Below are 17,809 nucleotides of genomic sequence, written 5' to 3' on the forward strand. Positions count from 1 at the left end.
AAGAGCAGCAGTGAACAAGCGCTATAGACAAGTTTCAGGCGTGTGAAAGTCTAAGAAGCAAAACATTAGTAGAAATTTTTTTTTTTTTTTTTTTTTTTTAATAGAGAGAGAGAGAGAGAGAAAGAGGGCTCAGTTAGTGGTATAGCCAGAGAGGCAATTGCAGATTAGGAGGAAAAGTGGAGACTAAACAGTTGCGTTTTTAGTCGTTTCTTGAAGACAGCAAGTGACTCGGCTGTTCTGATGTAGTTAGGGAGTTCATTCCACCAACTGGGCAGATTGAATGTGAGAGTTCGGGAAAGTGATTTCTTCCCTCTTTGGGATGGAACAACGAGGCGACGTTCATTCACAGAACGCAAGTTTCTGGAGGGCACATATATCTGCAGAAGTGAGAGCAGATACGAAGGAGCACAGCTAGAGGTCACTTTGTAAGCAAACATCAGAGCTTTGAATTTGATGCGGGCAGCAACTGGAAGCCAGTGCAAACGGGTGAGTAGCGGAGTGACATGTGCTCTTTTGGGTTCATCAAAGACCACTCGTGCTGCTGCGTTCTGAAGCAGCTGAAGAGGTTTGATAGAACTAGCTGGTAGCCCGGCTAGCAGAGAGTTGCAATAGTCCAGTTTGGAGAGGACAAGAGCTTGAACAATGAGTTGAGCTGTATGTTCAGATAGGAAGGGTCGGACCTTTCTGATGTTGTAGAGTGCGAATCTGCAAGATCGGGCAGTTCTAGAAATGTGGTCAGAGAAGTTCAGTTGGTCATCAATCGTAACTCCAAGGCTTTTTACCATTTTGGATACAGTGATGGTTGCTCCATCCATCTGGATTGAAAAGTTATGGTGAAGGGTCGGGTTGGCAGAGACTTCAAGCATTTCCGTTTTCATGAGGTTAAGCTGGAGATGATGATCTTGCATCCAGAGTGAAATGTCTGACAGGCAGGCTGAAATGCGAGCTGGAACCGAGGGATCATCAGGGTGGAAAGAGAGGTATAGCTGGGTGTCATCAGCATAGCAGTGGTAGGAAAAACCATGTTTCTGGATGACTGTTCCTAAAGATGCCGTGTAGATAGAGAAGAGAAGTGGTCCAAGCACAGAGCCCTGAGGTACCCCAGTGTATAGATGCTGTAGGTTGGACACCTCTCCCCTCCACGACACCCTGAATGACCTGTCCGAGAGGTAGGAACTGAACCATTGAATAACAGTGCCTGTGACGCCCAGTGACTCAAGCGTAGATAGCAGGATCTGGTGGTTTACAGTGTCAAAAGCAGCTGATAAATCCAGCAAGATGAGGACAGATGATTTAGACTCTGCTTTAGCCAGTCTGAGGTCCTCCACGACCGAGAGCAGGGCAGTCTCAGTTGAGTGGCCTTTCTTAAAGCCAGATTGCTTGTTGTCCATGAGGTTGTTTTGAGTAAGAAAGTCTAGGACTTGATTGAACACTACTTTCTCCAAAATCTTGGCCATGAATGGAAGCAGGGATACCGGTCGGTAGTTTTCAAGTAGCGTTTGATCCAGGTTGGGTTTCTTTAGCAGAGGGGTTACCCTAGCCTGCTTAAATGAAGTAGGGAATAGACCAGAGTCAAGAGATGTGTTAATTATGTGAGTCAGTGTTGGTATGACTGCAGGAGAAATGGCTTGCAGGAGATGAGAGGGAATGGGATCTAGCGGACAGGTGGTTGCATGGCTTGATAGCACGAGATTGGACACCTCAGACTCAGAGAGCTGGGAGAAAGAGGTGAGCGTGTGTGGTGTTGGTGGTGTATCTTGCGTGTTTGTTGTAGGTGCAGCAAATTGAGCACTGATTTTTGCAGTTTTGGTATAAAAGAATGTAGCAAAGTCATCAGTAGTGAGTGTGGAGGATGCGGGTGGAGGAGGAGGGTGAAGGAGGGATGAAAATGTTTTAAAAAGCAAGCGAGGATTGGTGGCACTGTTGACTTTCTGACGGAAGTATGTCTGCTTTGCAGAAGTAACCTCAGTCGAGAAAGAAGACAGAAGAGTTTGGTATGTTATGAGCTGTTCAGGATTTTTTGTTTTTCGCCAGCTTCTCTCAGCAGCCCGAAGTTTTGAGCGATGCTCACGGAGAACATCAGAGAGCCAGGGTGCAGGAGGACTGGCTCGGGTTGGTCTGGATGTCAGAGGGCATAGTCTGTCTAGACATGATGTTAGCGTGGAGCAGAGTGGCGCAGAGTGGCGCAAACAATCTAGGCGCAAAGTCTAAAGCGCAGGGCACAAAAGCAATCAGGGCGTGTCTGAATCTTGCTTATTCTCTTATTGAGTTATGGGTGCTTATTCTCTTAATGAGTAATGGGTGTGTTTTGAAAATAAACTAATCAGAGTCTCATCTCCCTTTCCCTTTAATAGTCAGTTGCGGTGATCCATGGCGCATTTGCTATGTACATGGTGAAGTTTGTAAGTGTAAAATCTGTTCGCTTTACTGGCAAGAAAACAGTTAAACAGACCATCTGCAGTGTAAGGATAAAGAATGAGCCTCCTGTTGATGCCAGTGGTGTAGTGGTTAGTGCATAGACACATGCACTCTGGTGCTCACGGTGACCCAAGGTTGATTCCCGCCTTGTGGTCCTATGCCGATCCTTCCCCTCTCTCTGTTTTTCTGTCAATAATCTCTACTGTCCTATACATTTAAGATGAATACTCAGAAAAAATAAAAAGAATGAGCCTCCTCCAATCTGCCTTTACCTTCTCTTTCTCTCCTTAGTGGATAAGGAAACGTGTTGTACGCACTTCAAGAAGACATCCTTTAGCCTACATATTTATTTTGTTTCATTCATTCATTTTCTTTTCAGCTTAGTCCCTTTATTAACCCGGAGTCACCACAGCAGAATTAACCGCCAACTTATCCAGCACGTTTTTACACAGTGGATGACCTTCCAGCCGCAACCCATCTCTGGGAAACATCCACACACACTCATTTACACATACACTCATACACTACGGACAATTTAGCCTACCCAATTCACCTGTACCGCATGTCTTTGGACTGTGGGGGAAACCTGAGCACCCAGAGGAAACCACACGAATGCAGGGAGAACATGCAAACTCCACACAGAAACACCAACTGAGCCGAGGCTCGAACCAGCGACCTTCTTGCTTTGAGGCAACAGCACTACCTACTGTGCCACTGCATCGCCATTTATTTTGTTTGTTAAGCTCAAAGATTTGTTTTAAAACTAAATTCAGTTCTAATTTCCAGAAAATATGCCCCATATGGTCCAAAATCCAACAGGTGGACTAATCTAAGCTTGTTTTTATTAAAACAAATATAAATACGCATATAATAAATAATACTAATAATAACATTATACAAAAGGAAATTGTTGTGAATAAACTAAAAAAAGCCCTCCAAGATAAAGAAGGCATGAAGGCAGTGGTCTTTATATTTATGTAGTAAATAATATTTTTTGTAGTATTTTAATCCTTTTATTCTTTTTTATTTGTAAAGATACTTGCGTATTGTTGTACATCCTGCATGTTTTAAGCAATGTTTAAGCGAGGCGCACAACTAATGCACTCCCCGCTGGACTTTAGACCTGCTTTCAGCTGGTCTATTGCACAGTCTATTTTAATTCCTCAAAATAGCAGCCCACCAACAATGCGCCTTAACACACCTCTTTTCTAGACTAGAGGACTTCTAGTCCACAAAGTGGCACAGATTAATTTGCTATTTAAACAACGTGGCAGAAAATGGGAAAATTAGAGTTGCGCTGGTCTGAAAATAGCAACACGTCGGGGCGAACACGACTTATGCCTTATTGCGCCGGGTGTATGACAGGGCCCTTAAAGGTGCAGTATGTAAGTCTGATACCCAGTGGTTAAACTAGGTATTGCATTCCTGGATCAAAACAAACACAAGCACCAGTTGCCAGATTTAGGACCAACAGGAGCGAGTCTAACGATACACGATATTTAAACAGTGTTCTATATAAAAGCAACGGCATGCGATAGAAGAAATATCTTCCATATAAAATGAGTTTTTGTTCTAACCAACTGCTCGAATTGATATATTAGAAACGGCTTCTATTTCTTGCAGCTGAACAACAGAAAACTGACAATGATCACCTCAGATACACCTCATGTGCTTTATTCAGTGTTAAATGCTTATAATGTGAGTTTGAATGACATTTTAGATGACATTTATTGCCATACTACTGAAAGCAGCAGTAGATAGTTTACCTCAGGTCTTGAAAATAAAACCGTTTGAAATTGAACTTTAGAACTGTGACAAACCAACACTTATCAGTGATTCAGCATCTACATTTAATAATGTTAAAGAGGTTTAATACGTATTAATTAGATTATGAACCTTACCATTTCATGAGTGAATGCATATTCTGTGCTTCTGAATGGCTGCATTTACATTTCTGTCATATTTGTCTGGTGCAAACAGCCAAATTGCTTATCACTGCAAATTTCGTGTTGTTAGGACATAGGTTTACAATGTATGTATGTCTCGTTTCGGATTTTGCATTCTGATTCTTCGGGTCGCATTTCGGTCACGCTTTGAGAGCCTTTCTTAGGCCCAATCCCAATTCTATTTTACTGATGTACAGGAGTTATTATTAGGGATTATAGATCGTGAAATGTAGCTGTTTTTTTAGCATTTTTTTAAAAGCATGACGGTAAAACATGAACGCGGTTATGAATATATTAAAACATGTGTTTGTTTGTTTGTGGTAAAAATTTGTAATAATGACAAAAAAACACTAATTTGTGGATCTCCTTACTTCCGGGTTCAGCAATGCTGCAGCTGTGGCAGGTGTATTCTGGGAAATTTTCTTACCCCTTGGTTTCGAGTGTGGTTCTAAAAAATCTTTGTTTGAAGGTCTATTCATCCCTTCCACTTAGCCCTACGCCTTCAAGCTAAAGAGAATTGGGACACCCCTACCCCTTGGTGTGCATGCGCAAAATGAGGGGTAAGGGGAAGGGCTAAGGGGTAGAATTGGGATTGGGCCTTAATGAACGAATGAAAGTCGCAGTTTTCCAACAAGGAAACCCAGGGTGCTGAAATATAATTGGCTAAACTGGCATTGGGCGGGTTAAAAGAACCAAAACAAAGACAGCGTTTCAGCACGTAACAGACATTTTCAAAGCAGAATATCTGACTTCAGCATTGTTTTCCGAGAAACAAGAATGTTTACTTAGCATGTTTCTTAAATATCTGCAAACATATTATAGTATTTTTATGCTTTAGAAGAGTCAAAACCTTACATACAGCACCATTTAGTTCATATCTTTGCTTTCTTTTTTTATCTATCTACATGTGCAAAATACACAGTATGGCTTCAGTGAAACACAACACAAATATGTGCACGGAAATGTTTGTTTTACAGCACAATATTCATACTTTTTTTTTCCACTTCAGTCATTTACAAGGGGGAAGTCCATCAACACAACTCTGCATAAGCAAGTGCTAGCCAGACGGAAATGGCAGGTAAACCATTTATTAAATAAAATAAATGTTATTCATTCATTCATTCATTTTCTTTTTGGCTTAGTCCCTTATTAATCTGGGGTCGCCAAAGCGGAATGAACAGCCATATTAAATATTAATAAAAATAAATAAAAGAACATTGATTACTAATAAAATGTGTTTATTTTGTCTATTTCAGTGTTCGCTCATTAGATATGGGTCTAAAATGGTTATGAGATCCATATCAGAACTGCTGGATGACTCTTCTAGCCATGTGTCTCTTGCTGTGCCTAGAAACCTTAAAGATGGCTCTTCACCTCCATCATCTTCATCGGACTCAGATGAGGACATTGATGAACTTCCTTTCATCCCTATGCCGCACACAATGATGTTCTCTGGTTCCAGGATGTCTTTGACTGAGATCCATGAGGATGATGATCATGTCATTAGAGGATCCAATGAATCCTACAAAAAAAGCATGAATCAACTTGATGACATCACAGAATCACAAATGACAGATGAAAAGAAGAATGAAGACTACCTGAAAATTCCAAAAAGGACTGATAACTCCTTGCAAAGAGGTTCCAGTGTAGAAGTTGATCAGGTTGCAAGCAAGACCAGAAGAGGGTTAATGCGAAGAGGGAGTTCTGCTGATAGTGCACTTCTTCTGCAAATAACACCTGAAGATGGTAATATAAAGGATACTGCAGAGGATAGCCAAAAACACATGAAAAAGGCAGTTTCCATGGAGCTTCCACACAGGAGCAGTAGTCCAAAGACAGCCAAACTGAGCAAGGAAGATTATGCTTTAAAACTGGATCTTATGAGGCAGAGGTTGCTAAAAGGAGGCACTGTTAACAAGAATATGAGTGGTCTTCGTGGTCCCCTACTTGAGACACTGGGTGTAGAGGATGAGAGGAGAACTTCCTCTTTGGATCGTAACTTCAGACATGGAAGGTTGAGTGCTTCAGGAGATCCTGGGACATTTTACAATGACAGCTCTGAAGAAACTTGCCAAAAACCTGCATTCAGAAAGAGGTCTTCTTTAAGAGAGGGAAACTCAGAATCAATTTCTCTTCATAGGAGATCTGGAGCCCCACTTGAGATTCCCTCAACTTCTGCTGGGGATCATAATGCGGTGAAAATTAAATCGACCATCATGGATGAATTCAAGGCTAACCTACCACCTGTGTTTCCAAGAGAAATCTCTTCAAAGCCACCAACTCCAGTTTTAGAAAATAAACAGGCATCTAAGGAAGAGGTTATTAGTGATGTCTTGATTATGAATAGCTCTCAGTCTGCATTTATATTAGAAGACACTGAAATGATGATAGAAGAGATAAAGGAACAAGACAGTGTTCCAGAAAATATTGATAAAAGTTCTGAATCTCCTCTTGATATACTCCCACATGATATATCATCAAATTATTGCAGTAAATTAAAGGCAAATGGTAAAAAGACATCATCTGTCACACCATTACCAACACCTATTTTGAAAATCTCCCAGCCCAATATTCAACCTACCATTGGGCAACCAGGTGTTTTTGCTTCTGCTTCTTCTGCACACCAGCCAAATCTTAGAAGTGATATCAAAAATATTGATTCAGAGGAAATTTTTGAAGCTAGATTTAAGAAAAGGGAATCATCTTTGGCACATGGTCTAAAACGATTGACAAGGACAAAGTCTGAAGAAAGCTCACCGGTACCCCCACGGAAATCAGATGAAGAGGTCTATCGACCTGGTCCTGTAGGTTCCCCACTGGAGTTTGGACCTAGAGGATTAAAGGAAAAATCCAAGTCTGTCCAAGACCTCAGGGAGGTGGATAAAGAATTTGGGCTTGGATTTATTGGAAGGTTCTCTATGCGTGCAAGGAGATTGCAACCTACTCATAAAAAAGAGAAAGAGGAGATCTCAGATTCTGTAGCTAACAAACGACAACTTACCTGGGCTATGGGACGTAGCAAGTCTCTAGAGAAAAAAGAAAACTTTGAAACAAACAAAGAAAATCTTGAGAAAGATATTAAAAAGATTGCTGAATCACCTGTCCTTGCAGTGCGACGTAAATTTGAATCTAATGTTTCAGGAATATTTGATAGAGTGCATAGTAGGTCAAAAGACAGAAAGGATAAGGAAACTAAACCCCACATTGATGCAGAAGCTCCAAACGTTGAGAAGCAAGATATGAAGAAAATAAATGATTCACCAGTTCTGGCATTGCGGAAAAAGTTTGAGTCAAAGGTATCAGGATTTTCATTAAGAAAACAAAGTCAGTCTGAGGGAGAGGAGACAAAAAATGAAGGAGAGAAAACTCCTTTATTCTCCCGTCATCATCGTTCCCAGTCTGATGGGCTCATTCACAAGAAAATGGACATTCCAGAGAACCAGCTTCCCTTGCAAACCACTACTTTATCATCTAAAGAGACACTTAATTCCTCTTCTAGTGCACAGTCTATAGAGCCATCAAAAAGTATGTATAAAAGTATGGATTATATAATACATTTTATGTTTTGTCATTCAAAATTTTTCCAACACTTACTAAGTAAAATGTTACTAACTGTGATAGTTAGATACTGTAACTTTACAAGTTAAACCATGAAACAAAATGTATCAAAATAAATGAAGACACAGTGCATTTAAGTGTTTCTTTGTTGACAGCTCCTGAAACTGAAATCAGGTCTAGGTGGGACAGGTGGGGTTTGGCCAGAAGTAAGAGAGACAGGACACCATCTAAATCAAGAGCACCTTCAACTCCAAAGGAAGGTAAAACTAAATTCGCATTGTGTTGATTCTGCTTCTACATTTACATTACATTTACATTTAGTCATTTAGCAGACGCTTTTATCCAAAGCGACTTACAAATGAGGACAAGGAAGCAATTCACAACTATAAGAGCAGCAGTGAACAAGTGCTATAGACAAGTTTCAGGTGTGTAAAGTCTAAGAAGCAAAGCATTAGTAAAAAATTTTATTTTTTTATTTTTATTTTTTTTGAGAGAGAGAGAGAGAGAGAGAGGGCACAGTTAGTGGTATAGCCAGAGAGGCAGTTGCAGATTAGGAAGGAAAGTGGAGACTAAACAGTTGCGTTTTTAGTCGTTTCTTGAAGACTGCAAGTGACTCTGCTGTTCTGATGTAGTTAGGGAGTTCATTCCACCAACTGGGCAGATTGAATGTGAGAGTTCGGGAAAGTGATTTCTTCCCTCTTTGGGATGGAACAACTTCTGATGTGGTTATTCCAAAACCTTCTCCAAATAACCTTATTTATTATTTTCTTTTTTTAGATTTCCCGCCAGTTTTCCATATTGCATTAAAGGACCATGTTCTTCTTGAAGGAAATCCAGTTACGCTTAGCTGTCTTCCGGCTGGTAGCCCAGAGCCAAAAATATCATGGCTGAAAGGTGTTTTCTTCCCTATTATTTTTCAATTTCTTTTAAATATCAAATTTGTACTACATGTCTATTTTGCTAACACTTTTCTCCTGTGTTTATAGATAAGAAACCATTGAAGATATGTGATGGTATGAACTTAGAGGCCTGCCCAGATGGAAGGCAACTTTTGATGATTATGAATATCTCTAAGAAGGATGCTGGAATCTATGAATGTGTAGCTACTAATAACCTGGCCTCTGTAACTACTTCCTGTATACTCACCTTGGCCTGTAAGCACTGCAAAATGCTTAATATTCAGTATAAAATTAATGCCAAATTATCAAAAAAAGATAATTTTCTTGTTGTGTTATTATCACACTTTAAGGTATTCCAAATTGTCCAGGAACCCCGGAGATTCGGCAAATATACAATAACACTGCACTGGTGCAATGGAAACCATCAGACAACAAAGTTCCTTGCACATACACAATTGAAAGAAAATTTGATGGTAAGAAATATCTTGCATACACAGAGCTAATTAACTAAGTTTCATTATGACGTGTGTTACTAACAAAATCAGCAGGATTAAAATAATAGCTCTTTGTATTAAATATGTTCATTAATATATATTTCAAATGGTTCTCAGTGTCATTCACTATAAGCAGTCACTTAACACTTTGTATTATCTTTAGGTGATGATAAGTGGTTGACTGAAGCCACAGGAGTTACTGATTGTTTTTTCAATTCCTCTGAACTTCCATCTGGTTCTACCATCCGATTCCGTGTGGCATGTGTAAATAAAGCTGGCCAAAGCCCTTACAGTAATGAATCAGAGGGAGTGAGCATTAACACTGAAGGTATTGAGCATGGAGTTCAGTTGTACTTACAAACTTTCTATTTAAGATTTTGTTATTCTACTGTTAATATTACCTTTAGTTATAAGACTTTAAATACCTGTGTACGTAATTCAACCTAGGCTCATTCTGAAAAAGTACCTCTATATTCATTTCTGGAAAACGCCAAATACTTTCCAGGGGCTACATGTTTTTGCAGTTTTTGTTTTCGTGAATCAGCCAGAGGCGGCTGTGCACTTTTGGAGAGCTCAAATTTTTCTTGAGTGTCATTGGTGCCTGCTGTTCTTGTGTAAATCCACCAGAGGCCACTGTTGACTGACTGTTTGACTGACTGAATGACTGACAGACTGACCGATCAACTGACCCATCATCCTCCATCCCTAAACCCAACCAATAGTGTTTTCAAAAACTTTAAATGTTTCGTTTTTATACATTACACATTTTATTAAATGTCTTTACTCCCAATTTAGCAATTACACACAATGCACTTACAACAGTATTGTCTTTACAAAGTATTTTTTCTTCTAAAGTAATTTTTACTAGGTAAAGTAAAAGTAATCTCAAGAGGAAGAAAAAAAAAACTGGAAAACTCTAAAATACGCAGCTAACACAGGCTCTTGGAAAAAAATTACACCAGAATTTAGAATATTATAAAATCTGATCTCAACATCTTTATTTCAATGTGTTTTTACACAAGAGTGTACTCTTGCACTGCAGATATCTGCTCCAATGTTCATCAACAGTTTATGATTTTTCAGGAGTCATCCCTCTGCTCAGCTCTTTTTCAGAATCTGTGTGCTGAATAAAAATGCCAAACAATAAAGTCTTTACATTTTTTTCTTTACATCACAAAATCTAAAACACTAAAGCTGAAAGACATAAACACAACATGTACACCACATCTTATTTACTTACAAATCAATTTTTGCGTGATGGCATTGCTTCAGCTTTTAATGTCTTATGACAATTTGTTCACTGGTTGCAGTGAAACTTGCAGCTCCACTTAATTTATCGACACCAAATGCCCCACACTGCTTAAAGTAATTATATGTCCCAGTCTTTCTCTGGGAATGTGCTGCAACCTTTAGAATGAGAAAATGTCATTTATGGGAGTTTTCATAAATATTTTTCTTAAAGATGAATCTATTGTACACATATGAAAAAAAGATGTGTTTAATTACATTCACCTGTTGTAAGTCAACCTGCCCTCTGGGAATGTACTGCAACATTAAGAATGAGAAAATCCCATTTGGGTAAATTATTGTAAATATTCGTTCTTAAATATTTGACTGCTGTATATTTATGAATGGAAATGTTGGTAAAATCTCACCTTTAATAAGTCAGTCTGCTCTCTGGGAACAACCTTTAAAATGAGAAGTACATTTAAATTAATTACTGTTAATATTTTTCCAAAATATCTTTTACTGTATATAAATGGGAGATCTATTTAAATCTATATAAAAATACATGTAGTAGATAAGTCAGGAGACTAGAAAATAACTATTTCTATACACATATTGAGACATTGCAAATTCAGACCTAAAACAAACTTTACTAAGCTTTATGAATCTGGCCAAACTCCACATGTCTTAGCAAAGGTCTAATCTGCTCTAGAAACACTTATACTGTCAATACATTGGCAATCAGTTTATATGTGTTATAAAACAAATTTGAAGAAGCATTACTTACCAAACGTGATGATTGAACTATTTAAAAATCTGGTGAAAAATATCCCATGTGTTTGACTTCTTCTGGTGTTTAACTGGCAGTTGGCAATATTCCATATATGTCCATATTCCGCCACCTGCTGTACCTGACGTTAGTTTAGCATATGTTTTTAAGTTGAGTCAACAAACACTCTATTACAGACTAGTTGAGACAGTCAAAATTTACCAGGTTAAATTGAATTACCAACTTCGTTGTTTCAACTTACAAAATTATGTTGAAAAAATGAAAATGCAGAATCATTTTTTACAGTGTAGCATTATTATAAAGCCGAAATGCAGCCATACGTACTTCTGGCTACATAATTCACAATCTCCAGAAATGTATATAGGGCTACATTTTCAGCATGAGCCTACAGTATGTTGACATAATTCTACCTACTGTGTGTTAGGATTAGTGACACCACTACATCAGCCTGCTAAAATGAAGACACACTCCCCGGCTTCTTTTCCTGTTGTGACGGCTGCTGTGGCTACATCTGCTTTTTCATTATCACAGCCAAGTGTGTTCAGTCAGTCTATTAGTCCTATTCCTGCAAAGTCTGCTGATGTCTCAAATACTTTCTTAGAGGTGTACTCCTCCCCAAAGATGTCCACTCCTTTTGATCTGCCCAAGCCAGCAAGCACTGTCAATGCGATGCCTCCTATTACCCAAACCCAGACGGTATCTCCAAGGTCATACACAGCTCCACCCTCAATAGGCAGATCAATTTCTCCAGTCCCTACATATGTTCCTGCTACTTCCTCACATGCTCCCACTCCCGTCTCTCCTTCTGTGATTGTGGTCAGCAGTATAAGTCCTATAGGAGAAGGAGCAAGCTCACCCACACCAGAGACACCAACTGGACAAGTGGTATCCTCCACCAAATCTGAGACTACTTTGAGGCAAGGAGTTCCCCAGAAACCATATAGCTTCTTGGATGAGAAAGCTAGGTGAGAAATCAAAATAATCTAATTTATTTACTAAAAAGGCTCCATCATTCACATATACAGCTACAAAACTGCTATCTATTCTTTAAACAGTTACACAAAACTACAAGCACTTCAACACAACTCCATCAAAATTCAAAATTTCTATTTTTACAGGGGTCGTTTTGGAGTCATACGAGATTGCAGAGAAAATGCAACAGGCAAGATGTTTATTGCAAAGATAATACCCTATGATCAGCAGACCAAGCAAACTATTGTGAAGGAATATGAGATTCTGAAGTCCCTTCGATGTGAAAGAATCATGGCCCTACATGAAGCCTATATCACACCACGCTACCTTGTACTCATAACAGAATATTGCTCAGGCAAGGAAATCCTCCATAGTCTCATTGACAGGTGTGTATGGGCCTTTCTTGGTGTGTGGTCAAGAACTTAGAGACTGTGTTAGCTGAACTGTGAACTGTCTTTAGATTCATTTTAATTTCTCTTGCAGATTCTGTTATTCTGAAGATGACGTAGTGGGTTTAATTGTCCAGATCCTTCAAGGTTTGGAATATCTCCACAACTGCAAAATTCTTCATCTGGACATTAAACCAGACAACATCATGGTCACCAACCTCAATGTAATTAAGATAATAGATTTTGGCAGTGCTCAAAGGTTTAACCCTCTGTCCCTGCAACAATGCAGCAGATATTTTGGAACTCTGGAATACATGGGTATGCACGTACAATTTCTATAATGTTTTTCTACAAAATTATTTAAAACATATTCATGCCATGCAGGTGTTAATGTTTTTTTTCTGTCCTTTTTCAAGCTCCTGAAATGCTGAAAGGAGATCTAGTAGGACCCCCAGCAGACATCTGGAGCTTGGGAGTTCTATCTTATATTATGTTAGTTTATCCTATATAAAATTAAACACAACAGGACAGGTTATGTTGATTCTAGAACATAATTCCTGTTCAAAATGTAATCCATATACCAAATTCCCACCACTAAACCTAACCCTAACTGCCAATTATTCCAAAAATTACAGGGTGTTAATTGTTGGATAATAATGGTGTAAAAGCACATAACCCTAACTGTAAACCTAAACCTAACATAAACTGTAAAACGTATGCCTTAAATCTGATTATCTAATTGGAATGTTGTACCAGGATCAACCAGAATCATGCTAAAAACCCTTTTAACTGTAGATATTGATCCAGGAACATGCTTTACTTGGTGAAATCACACTAACCAACAGCTCACTGCACAAGAGAAATGCTGGGCAAAACTAGATTTTATTTATAGGTTATTGACTGAATTGTGAAAAGTGAGCACTGCATAGCAGAGGCTGCTCTGAATAGAACTGGCTTAACTGCTTAATGTCTGGTTCATGCTTCATGATTACAGTACAATTGGTTTAACTAGTTGTGGTGATTCCTAAATGACAATGAGCATTTTTATGCAAGAATCTGTCATTTTATAGTGTGACAACCTAACCTCTTCAATAATTCTAACCTAACCATAAATTTAACCCAATAACCTGACCCCAACCTCATCTGAAATGCTTTACGGCATCCTGACAGAAAGGCTAGCATTTTTATCTTTCTTTTGCTTCACAAAGATGGGTTCCAGCACAGCTGTGATGCTGACAAAATAAGCACACATACATATTTCAAATATGGCACATTGACAGGGATGACAGTATCAGTGCTGCTAGATGAATTTAAAAGTGTCTACGTTTAAGCTTTTTTCTTTCTTTCTTTTTTGGGAGCATTCCTGGAGATTAGACAGGCAGTACAAACATGTCACTTTGGTAGCCATTGGTTGTTTTTAATTTTAATTGTGTAATAGAGCAACATACACATTCTTGCCAGACAAACATTTAACACGTTTCCTTCAAACCATAATATTCTTACATTGTATTTTCACTGGTTTATACTATAGGCTCAGCGGAAGACATCCTTTCGAAGAAAAAGACCCACAACTGACAGAAGCCAAAATCCATGAAGCGAAGTTTGACTCAACTAAGCTCTACCCAAAGGTGTCCCAAAGTGCCTCCACTTTTTTGAAGAAGATATTGAATGGCTATCCATGGTAAGGATCAATTATATTGTGTAGGTCAATTTGCCATAACAATAAGCAGTCATAGTACAGAGTATATGTGTGAACCTGATGCAAGAAAATACTGATAAATCGCTACAGTTGTACATCAGCATGTTGTTTTATTCTTCATTCTAACTTCAAGTAGTAATGACAAACATTCAGTATTAATTAAAGGTGCAGTAGGTGATCTGCCACAATGCTGAGCGGTTTGCATAATATCTTTGAAACACAGTCCCTCCACTGCCGTCCAAAGCCATGCCTCCTGAAACACGAACGCGCGCACCTTAAAGATGACAGCAGACAACTCTCTCTCACATGCTGTTCTAAAGCGACGTGCAGGAATTGCACGTATTACAAAGCCATACTTACATGCTATTTCAGACCGAATATTCAAAGTAGTATGGTAAACAATATAGGGGTCGCATCACAGATTGTCATTGTTCAAAAATGAACCAATGTGATGTGAATATAAAAGCAACTTCACCTCAGTAAAGCAGGCTAGGAAGAATAGCGCTATTTGCTGTTGTTGTTAAACTAAATAAAAATCTACATTATTGATGCTATAAAAGGTCCCTTATGAAATTGAAAATAGTCACATCAATCTTTCACCAGAATATTTTAGTGGCTGAACAACACTTCTGTGGATTTCTAATAACTGATTTCTTTTATCTTTGCCATGATGACAGTAAATAATATTGTTCTATATATTGTTCAAGACACTTCTATACAGCCTAAAGTGACATTTTAAGGCTCAACTAGGTTAATTAGGTTAACTAGGCAGGATAGGGTAATTAGGCGAGTTCTGGTATAACAATGGTTTGTTCTGTAGACAGTGGAAAAAAAAAAGCTTTAAGGGGCTAATAATTTTGACCTCAAAATGGTTCATAAAAAATTAAAAACTGCTTTTATTGTAGCCGAAATAAAACAAATAAGACGTTCTCCAGAAGAAAAATATTATCAGACACACTGTGAAAATGTCCTTGCTCTGTCAAACATAATTTGGGAAATATTTTAAAAAGAAGAAAAAATCGAATGGGGGAGGGGGGCTAATAATTCTGACTTCAACTGGACACGGTCATACAAGCATTAAGTTTGGGCTAGCTTTTATAGATGGACATTACTTTACAATGCCCTTGATGGGTGAGTGGGGGAGTGTCTTTTGTCTCTCAAGGTGTGAATTATTCATGACCATTGTCACTCACGCATACAGCTGAGTGACCACTCAAAACAATCTTAACAAACCGTAATTCATTGTAATGTTTTCTTTAAACGAGAGAATAGAATAATTTTCCCATAATTGGGAGGTAAATATTCTAGCCTACAAGACTGGTTACTCAAAAGTCTTGTTCAGGCACATTCAGTGTGCTTTTTTGAAAAACTTACTAACCACGCTTAATTTTTTTTTTCTGAAAAACGCAATCATGTTCATCACTATTTTTCACATATTATTGTAGCACAGTTTGTGCTAAACTACAAAAATACATGTTGGCCAGTACTATGTAATAAGTAGCTGAAATAAGCACAAATGTCAGGGCATGTCAAAACATCTCAGGGGCCCCAAAATCACCTCAGACCCCTGAGGGTTAAGCAATAAACTGTTATGTTATTTCAAGCACAGAGTTTGCTCTAATGTATTTTAGCTATATAAAAATAAAAGTGAAATGAACATTTATATAGTATAATTTTGATTTGTTTATTTACGAAGAGTAATGATGTTAACACTTTCAACCCAATAATTTGATTGATTTCATGTACTTTTTCTTCAGGTGCCGGCCTTCTATTAAGGACTGCCTCAATCATTCATGGCTTCATGACTCATATCTGAAAAAGCTGCGTCGACAGACCTTGACTTTTACTACCACTCGGCTCAAAGAATTCATGGGTGAGCACCAGCGCAGATGTGCAGAGTCAGCTACTAAACATAAGGTCATTCTTCGAGTCTACCAGGGCGGACCATCATCTCCAGCCTCACCTACCAAGCACACCTCTCAGTGAACAAATATAAGGACTTTCAATAAATTTGGGACATCAACTCTATATATCTGTAGGAAAAGTCTGTAAAGTCTTGTTGACACTAATAATATAATTATTTTTGACTTGACACTTTCTCAAGAAAAAAGTAGTTGATGGTTGATAACAGTTGTTCCAGGGTGACAGACATTACATTAAGAGCAATAAAGGATTAAAATAACGTTGGAACAGTGTTTTTAGCAGAATGATGATGATGATGATTTTAATACTAGTTACATTATTTTTGTGCACATTTGTGCAGTTACTTGTAATGCATCATTTTGAACACAGAAGCTGTTATTTACCCATCTATAAAGAAGAATACAGTAACACAAAAATAATAAAATGACAAAAAATGTAATTGTTTTCTTCTGAGAAATCTGAAAATGCACAAACTTGACTGCAGAGAAAAATGCTGATTTGTCAGTGTTTTAAATATACAGCATCCCAAAATTATAATACTATTAACTTAACTTTATTTCAAGTTTAAATACGGGTCATGCTTTTGTGTTTAGATAATTAAAAGTTGATTTATATATATATATATATAAAATAAATAACTGTAAAAACAAAAGTAGTTCTTTGTCTGCATATTATGTCACTGTTATTAATATGGTAGATGTTTGTTTACATTTGATTTTATATATATTTAGAATCTGTATAATACTGTTTAGCATGCCATTTAATACAATTTCATTCTAAACTTTCTGATGTTGTTTTTGTAAAAATTGGGTATGAATACTGTAACATTTACAACATTTGTGTTTGATGAGGGACTTTTCTCCATTCTTTTTTCAACAGAATTACAAATAAAACATGTCAACGTTTCCTTTTCATAATTCCTTAAACAGATGGACATCTGACTTTTATTTACTTTTTAATCATTTTTATTTATTTATTTATTTATTTTTTACAGGACATTACATACTTTGTTACCAACATTGATTAAAAATACAAATAAAATGATACATTCCTCTATTTTAATACTTTCACTTTCCCCAAACTTTCACTGTCCAACTTGAGTTTACAATGACAATTTCTAATACACTTCCATTGAGCTGAATATTTAATTTTGACAGCCATCAAGTTTCAATCTCTCTCTCTCTCTCTCTCTCTCTCTCTCTCTCTCTCTAGTAAGAAGCTAATGTATGTTGTAGCCAGTCTATATCTCTTTCAATGTGTCACAGTTGAACTTATATATTTGATTGAACAATATATATATATTTATATAACAGTTCTGTTGGGTTCTCGAATCTGATTGGCTGATGCGTACAGCCTCTTCACTCTGTGTATTACTCAGCCCAACTTAAAGTTACAGCACATCAATACACTACAGTTTGAGAGTGACGGTTGACGTTCTCCCACAAGATGGCGACAGACACCACATAATAAATCCTTAAAGGAGAAAAACAGTGT

The 17,809-nt window shown here is 37.8% G+C and overlaps 1 protein-coding gene across 3 annotated transcripts in view; it reads left to right on the forward strand.

The window, feature by feature from the left end:
• Positions 1-17,514, forward strand: part of spega (striated muscle enriched protein kinase a) — a 67,551-nt gene extending 50,037 nt beyond the window's left edge. For all 3 annotated transcript variants that reach the window (XM_056459742.1, XM_056459743.1, XM_056459744.1), the window contains 13 exons: positions 5,374-5,442; positions 5,621-7,889; positions 8,078-8,182; positions 8,700-8,816; positions 8,909-9,076; positions 9,172-9,294; positions 9,479-9,643; positions 11,757-12,297; positions 12,451-12,690; positions 12,788-13,011; positions 13,110-13,185; positions 14,225-14,374; positions 16,150-17,514. In XM_056459742.1, coding sequence (XP_056315717.1) covers positions 5,374-5,442; positions 5,621-7,889; positions 8,078-8,182; positions 8,700-8,816; positions 8,909-9,076; positions 9,172-9,294; positions 9,479-9,643; positions 11,757-12,297; positions 12,451-12,690; positions 12,788-13,011; positions 13,110-13,185; positions 14,225-14,374; positions 16,150-16,378 — 4,476 coding nt within the window. In that variant the 3' untranslated portion in view covers positions 16,379-17,514. The remainder of the gene's footprint in view (positions 1-5,373; positions 5,443-5,620; positions 7,890-8,077; positions 8,183-8,699; positions 8,817-8,908; positions 9,077-9,171; positions 9,295-9,478; positions 9,644-11,756; positions 12,298-12,450; positions 12,691-12,787; positions 13,012-13,109; positions 13,186-14,224; positions 14,375-16,149) is intronic.
• Positions 17,515-17,809: the final 295 nt, after the last annotated feature.

This window comes from Danio aesculapii, chromosome 6 (assembly GCF_903798145.1).
Source record: "Danio aesculapii chromosome 6, fDanAes4.1, whole genome shotgun sequence".
In the NCBI taxonomy this organism is placed as follows: domain Eukaryota; kingdom Metazoa; phylum Chordata; class Actinopteri; order Cypriniformes; family Danionidae; genus Danio; species Danio aesculapii.